The sequence below is a fragment of the Passer domesticus genome, chromosome 12 (assembly GCF_036417665.1).
Source record: "Passer domesticus isolate bPasDom1 chromosome 12, bPasDom1.hap1, whole genome shotgun sequence".
Classification (NCBI taxonomy): domain Eukaryota; kingdom Metazoa; phylum Chordata; class Aves; order Passeriformes; family Passeridae; genus Passer; species Passer domesticus.
The window spans coordinates 10597477-10617505 of NC_087485.1; the positions used below are offsets into that span (position 1 = coordinate 10597477).

The 20029-nt window shown below is 43.0% G+C and overlaps 1 protein-coding gene and 1 long non-coding RNA gene across 3 annotated transcripts; one reads left to right on the forward strand and one right to left on the reverse strand.

Moving 5' to 3' along the window:
* Positions 1–216: 216 nt before the first annotated feature.
* RBL2 (RB transcriptional corepressor like 2) lies at positions 217–19962 on the reverse strand. 2 transcript variants are annotated; one of them, XM_064387320.1, is made up of 22 exons: positions 19680–19962; positions 18213–18343; positions 16850–17050; positions 16078–16142; positions 12701–12829; positions 11727–11887; positions 11557–11621; positions 10698–10884; positions 9854–10020; positions 9253–9362; positions 8270–8373; positions 7758–7895; positions 7372–7536; positions 6695–6806; positions 5880–6149; positions 5323–5594; positions 4576–4752; positions 4337–4408; positions 3868–3982; positions 2657–2859; positions 2279–2443; positions 217–1889 (listed from the first exon to the last, which is right to left on the reverse strand). In XM_064387320.1, exons 1-22 carry the CDS (start codon positions 19872–19874, stop codon positions 1719–1721), a joined length of 3375 nt encoding a protein of 1124 aa, XP_064243390.1. In that variant the 5' UTR covers positions 19875–19962; the 3' UTR covers positions 217–1718. The 2 variants fall into 2 exon arrangements, with proteins under 2 accessions (XP_064243390.1, XP_064243391.1); XM_064387321.1 differs by lacking the exon at positions 19680–19962 and adding an exon at positions 19451–19664.
* LOC135279797 (uncharacterized) lies at positions 243–9537 on the forward strand. Its single transcript, XR_010346999.1, has 2 exons — positions 243–374; positions 8226–9537. It is a non-coding gene; the product is annotated as an uncharacterized LOC135279797 (long non-coding RNA).
* Positions 19963–20029: the final 67 nt, after the last annotated feature.

Sequence of the window (20029 nt, forward strand, 5' to 3'; positions counted from 1 at the left end):
TGGGGCATTCCCTGGTGCCTTTGGATGGAGCAGCAGGAGGGGACACACATGGAACAACCACAGTGACAACCAGGGCAGGAGTAAATCCCTTGTAGTGTGACTGAGATGTGATCATTTATTTATTTTTAAACCTTCAGTTGCAGTGTGGGACTGAAGTCCTTGCTGCAGACTTTCTAGCTTTTCACACACAAATGCTTTTCACACACAAACAGGAAACAGAGTCTATAAAGTATTTATTGAAAAATACAATTGCAATATTTTCATACAAAGTGAAGTTAATGGAACATAGTAACAACAAGAATTGTCTGACACTTCCATAAATATTTTTACAGAAACATCTACACAACTTCTGGACTTCAGCTTTTGTTATACAGGTAAGAAAAACATGTTTTTATTTTACTTTAGTTGAGTTTATAGTGGAGTTAAGTCTTACATTTTCCTATTCTTCAGATGGGCAGGAATGACTGAAAACAGGGCTTTTAGCTTTTGCTTCCTCAGAAAACCTTCTGGAACCTGTGTGTCTTCATTTTAAATGAAGAGCACCCCCTCCCTAGCAGAGGCCGGGCATCCTGTACTGTGGGAGAGGGTTGATTTCCTAACACATCTGGTATTTTGGACCTATTTTAAATGAAAACAGGTAGGTAAGTTTATGTGCAGCACGTGCTGATTGTGGTAGTAGGAGAGGGATTTCTCCCAGGCAGCTTGCTTTAGGCCTTTTACAAAAACTAAAACACAAACCCAAACTGCCAAGCCCTGTCCTTCAAACACCAACAAGTGTATGTTTTAGGAGATGGACACCACCTTCCTGCTGCTGAGTGAGCAAGGGCTACAGTGCCTATCAAGAAAAGCAACAAGCATATAAAATTCCTTGAAAAAAGCACACATCCCTGGCTTCCTGCATTCATTGTTGCTTATACACTGAGTTACAATGAATCCTTAATGCCATGTGCTGGCAAGAGGAGCAATGGGATGTCAGATTGAAATAAATACAAAAGTCAAATTGTTTCAATACAGAAAGACATCTGAAGTCGACCTTTGCAAAAAATATTCACATTTAGAAAGTGCCATTGCAAATATACAGCAAAATTCATCTGCTTTAAACATGATGCTTCACAGCCCCATCCCAAGTGTCACCTCGGGAACATGAGGTCACTTTCAAACATTGCACAGCTCAAACCAATCAACACAATCACCTCCCTTGGTACAGAAAAGGGCCACACATTAAAGCTCAACACCGTGCTGCTTCTCAAAGGTGTGTGGAACATGCTGAATCTGAACAGAGTCCACCCATCCAGCTTCCTGCAGGGCTCAAAACGTGCCCCTTGTCCCTTCCAGCAAGCAGATCGGGACTGTGTGAGAATGTTACTCTAAGCTGTTAGTTTGTGAGGGGGTTAGTGAGGGACCCTGGCACTGTCTGTGGGTACCTTGGTGGAGGGCTCCATGCTGAGGCACCTGGACCTGTCTGGCCACAGCTGACAAGGGTGAAGCAGTGACTAGAGCAAAGCAAAGCTGTAAATACCTGCTGCAAGGTCCACAGCTGGGTTAGGGATGTGTTCTCCAGGCAAGGCTGGAGATGGGTCACTTGCCTTGTGAAGAGCTTTAGCAAGCCCTGGGGTTGTGTCGTGGGTCTGAGGTGGATCCTGCCTGTCCCCAGAGCTGTCCCACCTCCTGCCCTGGCCCAGGCTCAGCTCAGTCAGGGAGGGAGGAGCTGTGCAGGCTCAGTGAGACCCTCGGTCATTCGCTACGTCCTGGAGTCGTCTTAACAGAGCCGTGTGATTCTCCTGGCAGATTCGCTTGGCTGGGGCTTCAGTTCCATCCTCCAAGAGGATGCCTCTCTTCTTTGTGGGGGTTTCTCCAGTTCGAACCATGCTGTTGATTTCCTTTAGCCTCTGGAGGGAGGAGGGGGGCAAAAGAAGGATTAGCTCTAACTGTTTTGTGTCTGCCCCAATATGATGTGTTGTTAGACACACTGCAGTGGGACTGGACAGGCTCTGTTGTGGAAATCTGTACTGTAACAAGGTATTGTCTTCACTGTACTGGCTGCTCCCTTACCAGAGTAAGTCTTAAGGGAGTTTGTAACTGCATGCAGAGGTCAAAGGCCCATCCAGCCCTACAGCCGTGCAGCTGCACTGGCAGTTTGATGAGCCTTAGGTGATGACGTGTGTGTTGGACAATGTAAACAAAACTTTGTGTTGCAGAGTCTGCTGTAATTGCACTACCAAAACCAAAAATCAGAGTTAAGAATTTAAAAAATCAAACTAGAACGCTTTAGTCTCACCTTTGAGGGGCTGCTGCTGAAGTAGTAGAATATTTTCTCCTGGGGAGAGAGGGCAGACTCGTTTCTGTGTGGTGAGATGTACAGGGGGTGGTGCTGGGAGAGCTGCACTCTGCGGGGGGAGCCGAGGCGCACGAACGGGTACGGCGAGAGCGGAGGGGAGTCTGTCTGCTCGGAGAGAACAGAGGCCCTCAGAGCTGCAGCCCCAGCTCAGAGCTCACTGCAGCAAGGCTTTTCCACACAGATCCATGCAATGTACAACAAATGCAAGTTTTGTTGTGTTACTAGGCCAGATTAGTATTTTTTAATTTAAGGAAATTTCACTGCATGGTCAGAAGATAAAGCTCTGTTTATTAAGAAAAAGCACAGACTGTAACTTACTGCATTTGAAGTGTACTTGAGGGCAAAGTCCTTGATCTGCTCGATGTAGACGTTGTTGTAGAACTGGATGAGGTCCCCGCGCTCCTCCTCCTCGCTGTCGCTGTTGGGGCCGGAGAGGCGGGTGGGGGTGGGGGGCGCACTGGAGGGCTGGGGCACGGGCAGGGTGCTGCTGGAGCGCATCACCGGGCTGGAGTCACGGCTGCCTGCAGGCACAGAGAGCCCGGGCTCAGCCACTGCCAGCCCCGCAGGCACAGAGCCAGCCCCCCTCGGCAAACAGGGACCGACCGGGAACCCGCTGCCACCAGCACGCTGCCTGTTTGGGTCCCTGAGCCTTGTCCCTTACACAAAAGCTTTGTAGATTTCTAACTTCTTACTGGATAAACTGCAAGGGATGTGCTGTAGGAGCTGAGTTGCATGACAGTATAAAAAGAGCTGAAACTCAATTTTTTCAGCATTTGTGTTATACTTTTAGCAGGAGTTCTTTCTTGTTGCCACCTGGCACCATTTTAAGTAAAGAATGGCAGTTTTTTTCTGTCAGTAGGAGAAATATTTGGCTAGGCCATACTTCCTGCTATTTTAATGTGGGAAGTTGCAAAATACATGTATTTCTTTCTGCCTACCCTCCCTGCCACTCCCTCTGACAGAAAATATTAACACCTACTGCTTATACCATCATCTATTAAATACCTTGAAAACTGCTGGTAGGAATCAACAGCATCACCTCTTTGGTTTCCTTTATAAAAGTTAATTCAAGGAAAATGTGTCAGTTCACATATCAAGGGAAGAATCCCCAGAGCTGGCAGCTATGCCGAAATCAAGGCTGTGGGTGGTGTTCCCATTTCTGCAGACAGTCAGTGCTGCAAAAGAAACTGCTGCAGCTTTGTGGTTGTGATAAGAGTAACTGAACCTGGGCTAGCTCAGATTTCCTTATTCTGCAAAGACTCCAAAGTTCTTTGGTGTGTGAGCTGAACTCAGAGCTCAGGCCAGCACAGCAAATTCCCCAGGTAATTGCACATGGGGAGGGATTTGAAACTGTCGGAATGGGTGCAATAAAACCTTGAGTTAGAGCAACTCTTGAACGTTATCAATGTGTCTAAGTTTACTAAAGGAGGAACCGTTTGGGGTGAAACAAAACAAAAACCAACTCTTCATTTTCACACAGTTTTGGAAATGGAATTAAACCCAAACACCTGGCATTCGGAATCACTCACTTCTTTCTTTGTTCCTGTCCTTGCTCCTGTCTGTGGGTGAGCTCTGCTGGCTGCTGCTGTCACTGCTGCCCGAGTGGCGGCGGCGGCGGCCCTTGATGAGGACGCTGCGATAGACCTGCAGGGACAGGGAGCAGCCTGAGCAGGCACCGTGGAGCCAGCCAGGGAACAGCTGCCTGCACGACACTTCACTGTGGTACCAAACTGCTTCTGGCAGGGCAAAATACAGCCTCCTAATAGCCCATGGGCACTGCCTCCTTCGTGTTTAAGAACATTTTCTATTTCAGGTACAGTTTAATATAAAAAGCTTTCAGTAGTGTAGGATTTTAGATATGACTACTCTCTTTTGAGAACAGTTCACAGACTGCATCCCCTTAATACTAAATATTGCTTTACCAAGTGATCTGTTCCCAAAACAGAATGAAGGCATTTAATAAACCAGATCCCACAAGGTTAAACAGTGACTGCTCACGTGACTCTTGGCTTGCGGCTGTGTCCGGTAGCAGCGCATGATGTTCTGGAATGATCTGTCTTCATTAGTAACCTAAGGGGGATGCACAGAAAAGGTTCAGTTTTTCTGCAGGCCATTGGGTCATTTGTTTGGCTTGGGTTGTGTGTGTTTGTTGCTTTGGGGCTTTTTGAGGAAGTAGTATTTGGAATATTAAGTATTAAAGGAGATTTTTGTTGGCCTTTTCTTTGCTCTCACTTTACCTTAGTCATGACGTAGATGGCACACATCAGCAGCTGATCCAGGTGTCTGTCCATCATGATTTCAGGGCAGTGCACCAAGGAATACTCAAAGCATGTCCAGATCTTTTTGCGCAGCTCCTCAGACACATCGAGTTTGGCACAGAGGTCCCTCAGACGAACACTGGCCAAGTGATACACCTGGGACATTGGACACTGTGCTCAGGGCCACAGCAACGCTGCTCTTCTGAGCCAGCAAAAGAGTAGCTCAGCTTGCACACCTGTAGAGCTTGTGCAAATGCTAAGCCAAGAGAAGAATAACTAAATTCAAATTTAACTTGCTTATAAGGCACAGACATTCTCAGTACTGGTGTCAGTACTAAGAAAACATTTGTTTGAAGATTAAATTCTAAGCTGTCCTGAGCACAGAAAGGGCACTGCGTTGCCTACAGCAACCCTGGTATTGAATAAACCAGAAAGTCTCAAAAGTTAACCTCTTTCTTTGGAAGAGCTTTCAAGAAAAGGGACGCCTTAAAGAGCCTGCTGGCTAAATACAGAATCTATTTCCGCGTCCTGACATGCCAGCACGCTCCTTTGCTAATGAGAAGTGGCCTGCAGGAGAAAACTACTCTTCAGGTGAGTATGAATAACTAAGGTATAAATTAAATGTAATATGACCTCATTGTTACAACCAATAAGTGTGTATTTTTAAAATTACTGCAAGTTTACCAAAATAAGAACTAAGCAAAGCAAACTCAGATCAAAAAGTACCTTTCTGAAGAAGAGTGCAAGTGAGCCCATCTTGCGAGGCCTGACAGCCGTGGCACTGAGGTGCTGGGTCTGTCTCTGCTCTCCAGGGGAGATCTGCTGCACTGCCAACTGCCCTGGCAACTGCAGTGCTGCCCCAGCCATCTGAGGGTTCAGGGTGCCAGCCAGAGTCTGGGCACTCAGGGGCTGCATGGGCCCAGACACAGCCTGGGGCTGCGTACCTACATTTACTTGGACTGGGAAGAAAGTTATTCCTCCATTTTCATTGGCAATACCTGTAATGTAACAAAAAGAGCCTGAAATAGGTGCAAGCTGTGTGGGGGTGTGTGTGAGGTATTTTTTTTTTTAGTTTTTAAAAATAATTCAGTACTTCCTTTATTAGCTACTTATAACTACACATTCAGTATATTATACATGAAATTGTTTAATAAAATACTTTGGAAACTGCATCATGACATGAGAAGACAATGGAGCTGAAGTTCATAGTAATGCAGTTCTCCCTGGCTGTGTTCTAATGCCCAGATGGGAACAAGCCTGGAAAGCAGCAGCTTTTCCCTCACCTTGCACGGGTATTGTCACCGTCTGCCCGTTGTTGGCTGTCACGGTGGCCGTTGCCACTGTCACCAGGGTCTGGCCAGGCACTGGGGTCACAGACACAGCCTCGGGGCTCATGTTCTGCACTGGCACCGTGCTCACCACGGGCTGCGGGGGCACCCTGACCGTGCCACCCTCGGGGCCGCTGTCATTGTCAGCGAACAGGCGCCGCCGCGTGGGGTTGGCCGTGGGAGAGCTGTACCTGTCGTACAGCGTGGCTGGAGGGGAGGAGAGGCCTGGGCAGGGAAAACACACACACACAGATCTATTTAACTCTTGTTTTACAAGGTAGTGGAGATCTAATGCAAACCAAAATATGTCATGGAAAGCTCTTCAGGAAAAAAAATTTTAAAATACAGATTGCTTTTAGAGATGACTTAATCCTCAATAATGCTATATTTAATATTTGTCTAAGTTCATACATTTTATTTTATTTTTTCTTGTGGAAAACGTTTGAGATGTCACCTAATATATAGTGGGGTTTCTCTTCTAATTTAACAATAAAGCAAACCAATTAGAGTGGAAGCTCTGTGTGTGTGCATGTACAAATACGGTTTAACACACACATACACATGCTGTTCATATCCATCACCTGAGAATACCCAAAAAAGCAGGATTGTTCACACTGATATGATGAATCCATCAGTCTTAGACCTTTGATGCAACTCTGTGAGCTGCAATACCCTGTACCAATGTGTTTGCAGCTAACTGTACACTGGCATTAAAGCATAATTCCATCCAAGTAAGCACTGTACAGCACATTCTGCTTTAAAAACCTCACCTTTTCCCAGTCCTCCGCTTTCAGCACGAACCTCGTTAATTCGCCGTGGTGTCAATGGTGAGCCTACAACACTGCTCCCAGCAGATCTCTCAAAGTACTGAGGTGGCATTACCTAAAATATTTATCCTTTTGTTAGAGTGTCTGTGTCACACACTAACTACATAGCAAATTTTTAAAAGCTACTGCACTACAGATTTTGAACAGCAAAACTTTGTGGAAAAATAACAAGAAAAGTGACAAACCTACCCTAATCCCAACAAAACTAGTAGTGAGTAGTGATGGTGCTGCTCTAGAAGATACACACACTTTAATAGTCTTTCTGTGGCTACTGTGTGTACTTTTTACTACATTTTTTATCTAAAATTTTTTTCAAAAGTTACTGGTCCAAACCTTCCCTGTTTGACCATTTTGTTCACTGTTCTGCTACACCAATAAAATACTGGATAAAATACTGGATAAGAATCATCTCTGGTGCCTGTCTCTGCTGCAGATGTCTCCACAGAGATGGCCCTGACCAGGCCAGAGCACCCTGCACTTGCTGCTTTCCCTGCACTGATGGGCTGGGATGGTGAACTGCTACTGGGACATGTAAGACCTCTCCTTCAGGGCACACAGTCCTCTCTCTGCCATCCTGTCTGGTTATGAAAGCTAAGTAACACACAGAAAGATGTGCTCACCTCTTCACAAGTGGGAACTTTGTTTTCATTCTCTCTGATCCTGTCCCACAGTACAGATTCCCGTTTCCATGCCATACTTTCCAGGATCTGCTCTTCAATGTGGTTCAGGTGTTTCACCACCTCCCGACAAAGGCCGTCCTCTGCTCTAATGAAAACCTCAATTACCTGTGCAGTGGATAATAAGGATCATATATATAATAATAATGTATTATAAATAATGTACTTGTTTCACAGATCTGTTCTTAAACAAAGTCTAATTCCAACACTTGATTTTCAAAGGAAGAGACTATTAGAAAGCTGCATTACAATGACTCAGTCCTAGGTTGTCATACAGGTCAATGAGCACTCATGACTTTGTAAGCATTTCCAGCTATCAAACACATTACCTTGTAAAAATGATAAACTGGAATGTCAAATATTTCAGTGATGAATGGGAAGTTTCCAGGTGGGTTGTATGTAAAGGTAATGATCTCCAGGCAACATGCCAGCAGAGACTTGTGAAACACATCTTGCTCCAGTATTGCCTGCAAGAGTTACAAATTTTAAAGCTTATTTTACAGTGTAACTGTAGAAGAATAAAACACTTTTTATTGTCTCAACAGCAAGATTCTAAGCTTATAAAAAGTGAAGCTGTTTTTTAAGAGACAGAACTGAGTTCAAAATGAGCCATCTTTAAAATGGCTCATTAAAAATTAAAGAGCCATTAAAAATTTCATCTATCTTGGTGTTTGCAAACACAATTTCTTGAACCTTTTTTCTTCCATTCAGATGTACTTACAAGGTTCTTCTCAGAGATTTACCCTTATTTTAAATAGCTGACAATTCTGCTCTACATCTGTGTTCTTTTTTTGCAGGTCCAACTTTAAAAGTGAGGAACCTTTTGATTAGTTTTCCTTACAGATAAATCAGTGTCTCCCAGTCTCTTCCTCTCTTGCTCAATGATTGACTCCAAGACCTTGTAGTAGAGCATCTCAGCACGACGAAAATGTTTACTAGCAACATCTGCAGGAAGTTAAATAGAAGCAATATTGTAAAATGCAATAAAAAATTATTACATTCTTCATCTTCACATACAGAAATGCAACAATAGCTTGTGTGGATTTGTGTGCTGCTGTGGATACAATACTTTCAGGACTAAACCAGTAAATTTCAAGTTAATGTAGGAATCCTTCTCCTACACTGCACTGATTTGTGAATGCAGAGCAGAGTAATTTGCTACTGAGCACAGATTTTGGGTATCAGCATTACATCACCATGCATAAGAACAATCCTTAATGTTGCTGTAATAGACACAATGCAAATTCAGAAAATGTACCTGTATGGATCCACCTTGCACTGTGCAACAAAAAGCAGTGAAGCAACTAAGCTGACAAGAACAAAGGAAGGCCTTATTAAGAAACAAGGTCAAGATCATCTTCCTTATATTCAATCCATCTTCAGGCACTTCAGCTATCAAGACAACTTTGCAAATCATGTTTTTGTGTTTATACTGGCAGGATTTTAATACCTTTACTAATCCATCCTCATATGTAAGCCAAAGTTGCTGTTGGGTTTTTAAAGACTACAGTTACTCGGATTTTCCTTACCAGCACAGAAATCCATGCCATCACTAATAATCTTATACTTGAGAGAAAAAGTGGTACACTTATAAGTCCTTTTCATTTCACTCTCTAGTGCTGAAAGTACGATCAAATTCCAGCAATTCAAGCTATGGCTGATTATAAAATTTTACAGAGTATTGAAATTTGCTATGTCTTAAGAGCATAGGAAAAGGCAAGAGAAGTAGAAAAGACATTTGTGCTAAAGCATAACCTATATGTAAAACTTAATTACAAGAGATGGATGTGTATGCATTTTATGGGTAAGTGAAATATTTCCCACCTTTGGAAAAGTTACTGAATTCTCCTTCAGACTGAGTGCTCTGACAGTACACATCATGCATTTCTTTAACTCTGTTTGCAATGGATTGAGAAGGATCTCTGGAGCATGACCTGAAAATAGAAACTAAACATTTTCAGTTCCTACTAAGACCAAAACCACCCTATTTTTTAATATGTTGAGAGCATAAAAAATGGAAACATATTGCACAGCAATACAAACAGACCTAAATGTGGCTAACTGCAAAACAGTTTATACATATGGAGAATAAAATTTGGTTTGCATCTCCTACAGTGTGGAGTGATTTCCTAGGTAGTGCCATTTGTTAAGCATGAAGAAGAGTCTTGAAAATTTTATACTGACAGCTTGTGGTTAGAGAATCTCAGAACTGCTGGGTTTTAAATGGTGGATGTTCATCAATCTCTAAGGACAGATGAGTCTAAATAAAGAGAACAGTCCTTTGAAATGTAAGTGTCTCTCTGGATTCCATTTGACTCCAGTAGTAAAAGATTGGCTCACCTTTTAATTTACACTGTTCAGCATTAATGTTTGCTATTAAAACTGGAATAGAAAATAGGATTATTTGGCCAAACACCAAATTTACCTGAGTATTTGCTCCAGATTTTCACTGGGGGCATTTTTCAGCCCTGCCAGCATCGTGTGCAGGCGGCTCAGGCTGTAGGTTGCTATGGAAACAGGTGTCACGTAGGGGTTGCTCTCTTTAATATACTTGCGGCCAGTAAGGGGGGTTGTGATCCTCAGTGATTTGGACTGAAAATAAAAGAATAACCACATATACATATGGACTCTGTATAAACTTTGATAAAGCTCATAACCTAGAAACACCAATCTGCAGAATTCTTACTCTCTGTTATGGGAAAAAACAGCACCTAATCAAACAGCCCAAAGCAGACCATGACTCAGGTAAGAGCAAAGAAGAGTTTGTCTATGCTGCTCACATGTTTGTATCAAACAGTTCTGTACACAGATCTATGATCTATGCTGAAATGCAGATGCTGGAATTGAGCGTGAAACAATTAGACCAATCTCAAAAATCCCCCCAACCCCAGTATCCCTTCCTAGCCCAAGTAACAAAGGAAGCTGCAGCTCATAGCAAAAGTGTACTGAGCCAGGGCTTCCTTTCAGCAAGTTTAAAAGGTTTAACATGAGAAGTTCTTCTGATCAGCATTTTAGTTTATTTGCATCAGATCAAGCCACAACATTAAAATAATGTAACATCAAGGATGTCCCTTCAATTATATTTTCTAATTACCTAACCATACAGCAACTTCTTTTAACAAATACATTACATTCTTCACCATGAAGTCCAGCTTCCAATACTCTGACCATTTTCTCCCCACACTCTGAGCTGTGTTTTATTTCTGTCTCCACAGGCAGCCAGGGAGGGTGACATATAAAAAAAGCAACACAGACCATGCCATACTCACTCTGTCAAAATGCTGCTGCAAATTATGCTTCACTTGTACCCTTTCAGCTGTTTCCAGTCCTGAAGGTGTGTTCAAGCACCTTGTGAGAGTTCCAATCTCTTCATCCGCGTCCTCGCCAAGGAATATTCTCTCATCAAGATTTCCCACTGACAGAACATACTCCTCATAGGCCTTGTTGATGGCTTTGCTACAGCAGAAAGGAAAGGCAGACAAACCCCCTTTATTTAGACTGCTTTGTTCATCTGCTCACACACTGAACACAGTTCTAGCCCGGGGAAAGTCTACTTCCAATTTCTTTTGACCCTCACTGAAGCTCATTTAAGATCCACAGTACCTTATACATCACAGTGGCAAGGGCATTATTTTCCCTATGTATCTGATGCCCTGCCATTTATCCAGCTGCAGGAGAACACAGTAAAACACTGAGAACTCCTATTTCCTGGAAACTCCTCAAAATTTACACAGCATCGTATCATAAACTACACTGAACCATTTTTGTATCATTAAAAGAAAGTAAGTCCTACACATAAACATCTCTAAACACCACCAAACCCATTTTTTTCCCTCCCACCTCCTACTCAATGTGCTCCCACAGCTTTTTCATAACAACTCTGAGTTACACACAAAGAAAAAATCCAGTAAAGAGGAACATGAGAATAAAAGCAGACATCAGGTAACACCATCCTGAAGCACTGCTCCTCTTCCAAGCAGACCTCAGCCCCCAGCAGTGCCAGAACAGGAGGGCAGTGCTGGATGGCCATTCTGAACACACAAGGCATGGTGCTACCAGTGCTCAGATCAGGGAACGGCTGGGCCATGAGGGACACTCCTGCAAACCAAACCACGGACAGGGACTTACACACTGTCTCCAAAGTTCCCAGGATCCAGAAATCCCGTCAGATTTTCATCTTTTCCTTTTAAAAGCTGTAAGACATTTAAGAACACAGGATGGGCATTTCATTTCTTAAAAAGGCTTTGAAGGTATCAAGTAAGGAGAGATTCTTCTACATTACAAATTTACTGACCAACCTTTTTGTCAAAAAGCTTCCGAATATATGGCTTCCAAAAATGTTCCTTTATACCTTTTGCTTCTAAAACTAATCCATAATGTAAAGAGCACAGTTTTTCAATGATGCAGGGAGGGTCAGATGATACTTTATAATCCTTACTATGGAAGTCTTCAGGTAGACCTATAATTCAGAATGTTGTATGATTTAATTTTGCAAATCCATATACTGCTTTCTTATTAAACCTAAATTCTTAAATGCTGTGTAGTCAAGGTACTATGAAACTAAAACAGGAAACTAATTAATTGTCTTGAAAGAACTATTAATTACACAATGCCCACTAACTGGGTAATGTTATCAAAAGCAAATTTTGTGTTAGAGATTTAAAAACGTTAGTTACTGAGTGATAAAAATTACATATATCAATTCTAATAGGAAAAAAATAATCAAACACTGGTGAACTACAATATTTATTTGAGATAATAATCTCAGGTCACATCCAAAGCACTACACTTGGCTAATCCTGTACAGCACTAAAAATGAAGTGCAAGCCTGGGAAGAGTTACATCAGAAATTCAAAGGCAACTTCTCACCATTCATTTGAATCCTGACTTATCAAGTTAACCTATACTTCCATTCTCTTCCGAAAGGGAACAGCAGCAATCCAGAAATGAGAGAGAAACAAATCTCCTATCTGAGCCCTGGGTCTTTCCAAACTGCTGCACCACAGAATATTCCAGTCTCACTGTGTCCAGGGATGGCTGTGTCTTTATGCACTTTTCCACTGACATTTAACCCTCATTAACTCAAAGTATTACTCTGGAACTTCCTGCAAGGGTATTTCCATTGTACATCAAATTCTTGACCTAATGCATTTTTCACAAAGTCCACTGCTCTGTTATTACATACTACATTAACAGGAATGGAACTGTGCAGCCAGCTACAGAAAATATTAGTTCTCATGTACTTCAAATCGACTTCTTTTTTTCAACATACCGTTAAAATTAGGATTCAGGAGTTCTTTACGGTTAGGACACTGCAGAGCATTTCCATACACGAGATCCAAAGCACATAGCAAGAGATGGTAGGAATTGACCAAGTCATCACTGATCATAGGAAAATTTCCTGCAATATTAGAAAGATATAAGACATTAAATTAGCGAGGATTTAAGAATTTTTTTAACCAAGAGACTGTTGATGTTTGTATTACAATCAATAATGGAATCTTGGAAATACAGTGTTTGGTGACTTTAAGTACCCGGATAGCAACACAGGCAGTAAAGCAGACTCACAATAACATATAACCAATTTAAAAGTAAAATATTTTTTCAGAAACAATTGTGAAGGACCCCACATATACTGTGCTGAAATCAAACCTTACCAAAATGTTGCTAAATAAGATATTGCTGCTCCCTTGTTCACAGTAATCTCATTAAGCAGTGCATAACCACTTGAAGCAGCACTGACTGTTTAATGCAAGCTGCCTCAAGGAAGAAGAACACGCTTCTGTGACTGTGGCAGCAGCAGCCCCACTGCCTGGCACAGCCACGTCCCTCACTGGATTCCCTTCACTGCACCTGCCCCAAGCAAATTCTGCTCTGAAGGCCAACGAGGGGTAGAAGGGGTTTTGAGACTCAACTCTTCCCCTTTTTCCCAGCTCTGCATTGCTGCAAACAGCTGCAAGCAACTTCATCTTTGGCAAGGCTGGATCAGGTTTTCAGACGGCCTAGAAACTGCCCCCTCCTTCAGCCCCTGCCCCTCACTCCCAGAACAAACCTGTACTTAACTCTAAGTCAGAATTTTTTTTTAAACAATCTGTTTTCTTGCAAAACAATTTGCTGGGGGCATACTCATTATAAACAGTAATAAATATTAGTTATTTTCTCTTGTGCTTTACAAAAGAGCTAAATGTGCTATCTCTGGACCTGGTTTATTAAGTATTTTTTATCTCTCATTTTCCTGCAGAAAAGAGTCCTTGTAAGCTCTTCACTCTTTCAACACCTTTCACAAAGATTACAATCAGAGCTGTATGTGACTCTTTACTATACTCATTTATGTTTATGATATTTCTCTAGAGGAGTGGCCATAGCTAAAACAGTTTAGTAAAATAAATTATATAATTAATCAATAACATAAATCACAATTCACTTTTTATGCACAGCATGATGTTTCTATTACTCCTTAAATACTAATGACTCTTCCACTCTTTCCACCCTCCCTTTTTTTCTTAGGTAAGCTCCAAATCACTTGGCTGAGCCCACTATAAAGAACAGGTTTAAATTCTTGAAGAAATCTATCATCTAGCAATAAACTCACGTAGAACACATTGAAATGGATATATGATTAGAGAATTTTTCTCAATTATGCTGTTATTTTTTACCAGTAACATACCAGTTTGTTCAAATTTGTGCTATTTTCTGGTTCCCTGGTTGTTAGAAGAAAAATTATTTAAATGTAGATAATTTAAACTACTTAAAATAATGGATCCTAGATGATATTTTAATTAACTTTACCCACTTCTCAGTTATTTCCAAATCATTAAAGGTTCACAATGAAAATCCTAAATACTATTAGCAGACCTTTAATCAATAAATTTCTCAAAGTAACTGTCTTAATACAGGAATCAATTCCACAAGCATGACAATTTACTGTCAGCACAGAAATAAGTATAATTTCAGAGTACCAGTAGTTCCATAGTAATTTCTTGTTGCTGACATTTCAAACAAGGCTCCCTTTCACAACCTCGTACCAAATAATAAAAAACCCAGAGATTTTCTTCCCCCATCAATTTTGAAGAAAGAAATGCAAGAGTTTGAAGAGCAATTCTTACAAACAGTTTGCAGAAGTGCAGTCCCACTGAACAAGGGGCTCCCTCAGTGTGCAGTGCATGAACTGAAGGCAATGGGCTGCAGGAGCAGACAAGCCTGGGCCTGCCACTGCTGGGTGGTTGCTGTGCTAAGGATTTACTGCCCACCCCCAAACCACACGGCACAAAACTTCACACCAACACCCAATGCCTTAACAGTCAACACTCAGTTTCCATTTTTAAAGTGCTGCCAAACTTTAATAATCATTTTGCAGCTTTACAGCATCTAGCCACTGTAATTTTTTCTTCTCCTTGTAAAATTCAATTGGATGCTTTATCAACAGGGTGTTCTCCATAAGGGTTGGTTACTGTATCTGAAACTGCTTGTAATTAATATGTAGTCAATGGATGATGCAGTTACTCAGATATATCAGTCACCAACTCAGCAACAGGAAGAACCACAAAGCCCCTCTGCACCTTGTCAACCATCCAATCTTCCCACTAAAGTGCAGACTTTATAGAAGGGAAAAGAAAAAACTGTGATTCTTCCAGACTGACCTACTTACTCTGTCAGCTGCCTACCTGTGCTATGGAAGTGAAGTCCTGACTGACTGGAAATAAGTACAGTACTACCTCTGCTGGGATCAGTGGCTGAAATCATTCTGTGTTTCAGGCTGAAAGCACCACACTTGTTTAGGAAAGACTTCTCTTGCCCACTCAGGTGGAATTTGCAGCCTTACAAAAAGGCATCTCACAGGATGGAGTGCCCAGAGCAGCACTTGTGCCCCAGCACACCCTTCCTGACTTTTGCAGGGATTTGGTGCTGAGGGTCCAGCTCTGCAGTGTGGCACAGTGTTGAAAAAAAGGCTCAAACAAAGTTCTGTGCTGAACAAAATTAGTGTCAGGCTATTCAATATTACCACAGCCTACTCTGTCCCAGCCTCAAAATCTTCCAGTTAAGGAAATCATAGCAGACTGCAGGAATTATAACACTAATTCACTTTTAAATTTGAAAAAACACATCCCATCACACACTCCCCCCCCAAAAAAAATCCTTTTATTCCTTTCTTTGAAGAAATTAAAATACTGGTTTTCCTCCAATAGGTATTATATTATGAAAAAAAATCAAGTTACTGGACATTACCAGTGGATCTGATCTACAATGATGCTCTTTCCATGTGGAATATCAATCCTGCCTTTCCTTTCCCCAAAGCACTACCTTATGTATACATCACTCACAGTTAACACTCACCAAAGCAGGACAAGGCCTTGGGATGTGGAAACTCTTTAAGACACAGATTTGATCAGGAAAGATTTTAGACTATACATGCTGTGACTGAACAACTGAAGCCTAAACTGAGGATTTAATCCTGTTCCTTCCTTTTTCTCCCAACAGTCACTATCAAGAAAAACATCTGAAATTCTCTGCTGTTCTTATAAGCTTTAAGGCTGCTCTTACAATAAAGATTATATGTACACTGCACCTACTGAGTGTTTTAAGGACTGATATAAAATAATGACTAATAAAACTGTGTCTGCTGTATTTAATCCCTTTCAGGTCCCTTACCTTTTGCATGAACAAACAGGACCCAACAAAACTGGAAAACTTCAGTCACAGTACACGGCTGTCGTCTTTTGGAGGAAAATACAGCAAGAAGACAATGAGCTCAGTGAATCAAAACTGATGAAACATCATACAAGAATCACTAATTTAAAGAGAAAACTAAGCTTTACACAGTGTGGCAAAAATCTTAGACCCTTCCCACAAAGCCCCGACTAAAGGAAATACAGAAAGATGCACAAAACCTAGAAGAGGTTTAGTGTAGCACAACTGGAACCTCTGTTTCAGCCTGCAAGTTCAATTCCACAGCACTCCAAATACAAACAGTAACAAAGAAACAAAGCTTCTACTATAAAGTAAAATATCCACAAGATCTGTAGCTATGAACAAATCCATGGGAGTTACCGGGCAGTGAAACAGACTGAGCAGTAATGAGTTATTAAAGCCATGCAGATCATAAAAGGATCAGATTCTTCTTGTCCTTCCCATCTTTCCAACACTAGTGCTTCCCTTGCCTACAGGCAGATTGAAATCTCCCCCTTCTCCCCCATCCCCCAAATCATCAGAAACTCAGCAGCTTTGGGATTTCCTGCCCCTATCATATCTGAAACTGAAAAAGAGATAAAAAATTTACTGCAAGCAAGAACAAACCAACTCTGATATTATAAACAACAACTATAAAAATACAGTCAAAATACAACTAAAACAACCAAGCAACTTCATTATATTTTCACTAAAGTGATGCTCTACAATCAGTCTGGAAATGACAGAAACACACCTCTGTTTCCTTCCTCTCTGTTGACGAGGTTGATCTTCTTGAGGATACCTGAAAATGTCCTGAAAAATGGGCTCATACTTCTTAAAAATGACTGCAGAAACGGTGAAGTTCCTCTCCAGTCTCTCAGTTCGCTCTCTGAACTGGGATGGTAGGTTTGCCATGTCTTCCCACTTCTTCATCTTGTTAAAAAACTCGATCAAGCTGCAAATACCGAACAGGTTAGATCAGAAAGGCTGTTTGTTTCTCCTACATTTTCAACAAAAGTGGAGTTTCCACTACCCAAACTACTGATGAAATGGTGGCATTGCAAGTGTGACAATGAACTCAGAGCCAGTCCTCTAAACATGGCTGAGCTCACAGCTCCTGGAATATTTTTAGATCCCCGGCTGATAACCACATTAACTATGTACTCACAGGTCTGGCATCTTCTCACAAAGACAAAACTCCAACAGTTAGATTAATCTGAAATCAGACTCGTCTTGTTTTCCTGAATAATTTATTAATTTAAATAAAACAACCCGTGAGATCTACAAAGCTAAGACTATTCTACAAAGTATAAAAAAGCTCTTAAGTTTCAGTAAATTGCACTTTGCAAATCTGGCTTTAATTCCTTTTTCTACTTCTTTATGTACACCTTCTTTTTCAGTGTTATTAGTCTTGATAGCCCAGATCACAGAACCAATATATCAACATGTAATACCCTGAATTTTGAAATTGGAAAACAAAAGCTTATAAAGGAATGTTTTTGCAGCAATGCTTCAACAGTAGAGGAAATGGGATAAGAAGTACATAAGAACATTCATTCTTTATTTTGTGACAATCTATGGAATTTTTAGAACACAATGAGGTTGCTAATAAATAAATTCAATTATTTCAGAACTTTTTCTTTATTACTTTATGGACATAAATATTTGACACAAATTTGTTGATCAGATTCTGACCTCATTTAGTGACTTTAGCAAAACCATGTGAAAGGTGAAGTTTTCTGATACAAAAACGGAGATAAATCTTGGGAACATTTTCACAGGGAACTACAAATGGTTTCTCATGTGAGAAGTTCAATCTGCACACCCCCAAAACTGACTGTTCTTCAGTGACTGGCTTCTTTCTCCTTTGATTGAAGGAAGTCAATCTCTTATTTTGAAAACCAGTGTTTTTATGAACACAGTACTGAGCCAAAGGAGCTGCCCTACTTCTGTGGCCATGAGCCATAACACAAACATTCTGGGGATATAAAGTTTATCTTCAAAAGCAGGAAACAAGAAACACATTTAGCTTTTATTCTCTATTTCCAATTTCACAAGGTGCTAAGCACTCTTTGAGATTTTCTAAGTGTCTAAAAATCAGCAAGAATAAAAGTTACCTTTGGTCTGAACAGCGCAGGATCCTGGTTAAGGATACATAATTTCCTTCCGCTGTTCCCCTGCTCACAGTTGGAATTGCTTTCCTGCAAGCCACGTACAAGGCACAAGCCAGCCAATGCATGTCATTTCCCTGGGAATCAAAACATCAGGCATCTCAAATACCGCACTGCAAACAAAAACATGCTCTTCAGCTACCCCAGCATCGGGAAAAGCACGGTGTCCCGAACAGATGGAGTCCAACCAGAGAGAAAGTTGATTTGCTATTTCAAACTTCTGTTGTGCTTTGGGTTTTTAACTGCAACAAAACAAGTGCTAAATAGACATTAGACACTGAACTGCATCAAAACTAAACTTACTAGCGACCATTATAAATTTCATATTTGACTCAAAGTGTGAAATACATTCTGAGTATATGAAAATATATTTTTAGTGTTTTCTACAGCATTTTGTATTGCTCAGATTTAAAAGAAAAAGGAAAAAAATAAAAAGAAGAAAAAAGCTACAGTTCTTGCAACCAAAACATTCTTCTGCCTTGAACAGACAGCAGGAAAAGAAAAACATCACTTCCATTTTTGCTCTGTATTACACAGCAGAACAATTATTTAATTTGGTACCTAAAGACAGAAATTAATTCTAATGAGCACTTGAAATTTTATTCTCTGTCTTTGATCAAAGAGTAACACTTTAGTGGAAAAAAGGACGGGTAAAACAAGGGGCCAGCCGGAATCGGATGCTGTGGTTTTGTCGGGCTCCGTGGTGCTCGGGCCCGGTGAGCGCACACCCCGGGGCTCGGCACGGCACGGCACGGCACGGCACGGCTCGGCTCGGCTCGGCTCGGCTCGGCTCGGCACGGCTCGGCTCGGCTCGGCACGGCACGGCACGGCTCGGCACGGCTCGCTCCGAGCACCGCCGCCCGCCCGCGCTGTGACAGCGGCGCTGCCGGGGCGGCTCCTCCTCCGCGCACGGCCGGCCCCGGCCCCGCAGCACCGAGCGCTGCCCCGAGAGCCGCCCGGACAGCGCTGGGGCGCCGGGAGCTGCCGGGGGTTATCACAAGCGCCACCTTTGCTACAGCAAGGCACCGATAAAAGGCGCGTCCGAAGCTCCCGGGCGCGTCACCGCGTGTTCCTGTTTTCAAGAACGACGCGACAACCCTTTCCCTTTCACCCTTCACCGCGCAGCCCGGGCCGTGCCGCGGCCGCGCAAGCCCCCAGAGCACAACTAACGACCGCGCTCCCACCTGCGCCGGGCAGCGCCGCGGGGCACCCAAGGACCACAGCGACGGGGGCTCTTCCATTTCTAACACCTTTCCATCGCTAGGACGCCCAATGGCGATGGTTATTGCCGGCCGCCCGGGCGGTGCGAGGGAGAGGCCGCCGCGCCTCACCGCCGTCCCTGCCCTGCGCGCTTCACCCGCGCGCCCCGCCGCGCTGCCCCCGGCCGGCCGCGGCCCCGCCGCCCCCCGTCACCTCCAGCGTGTAGTTGCGCCTCATGCTCTGGTAGCTCAGCCAGGCCTCGGCGCGGGCGCGCTCGTCCATGTTGAGGCTCCTGCAGAGCTCCTCGTAGCGCTGGCGGGTCTCGCCGTCCTCGCCCGGCGGGGACGGGGCGGCGGCCGCGCCCCCCGCGGGACCCGGCTCGGCCCCGGCCGCGTCCTCGCCCGCCATGCCTCACCCCGCCGCTGGGGGGCAGCGCCGCGCTCCGCGCACCGCGCCTGCGCCGCCGCCCCGCGCGTTCGAATCCAAACACCGAGGGACGGGCCCCGCCCCCGCCGCGCGCCGCGCCCGCTCATTGGCCCGCGGGGCGACCGCCCGCCCCGCCC

What these genes read in the sequence shown, in the direction of transcription:
- RBL2 (XM_064387320.1), bottom strand. Translation starts at nt 19,874, where the DNA reads ATGGCGGGCGAGGACGCGGCCGGGGCCGAGCCGGGTCCCGCGGGGGGC. An exon ending in ATTCAGTAACTTTTCCAAAG is followed by an intron (nt 8,374 to 9,252) that starts GTGGGAAATATT and finishes AACTTCCTGCAG; the next exon opens with ATGTTGCTAGTAAACATTTT. An exon ending in CAGTTTATCATTTTTACAAG is followed by an intron (nt 7,537 to 7,757) that starts GTAATGTGTTTG and finishes TCCACTGCACAG; the next exon opens with GTAATTGAGGTTTTCATTAG.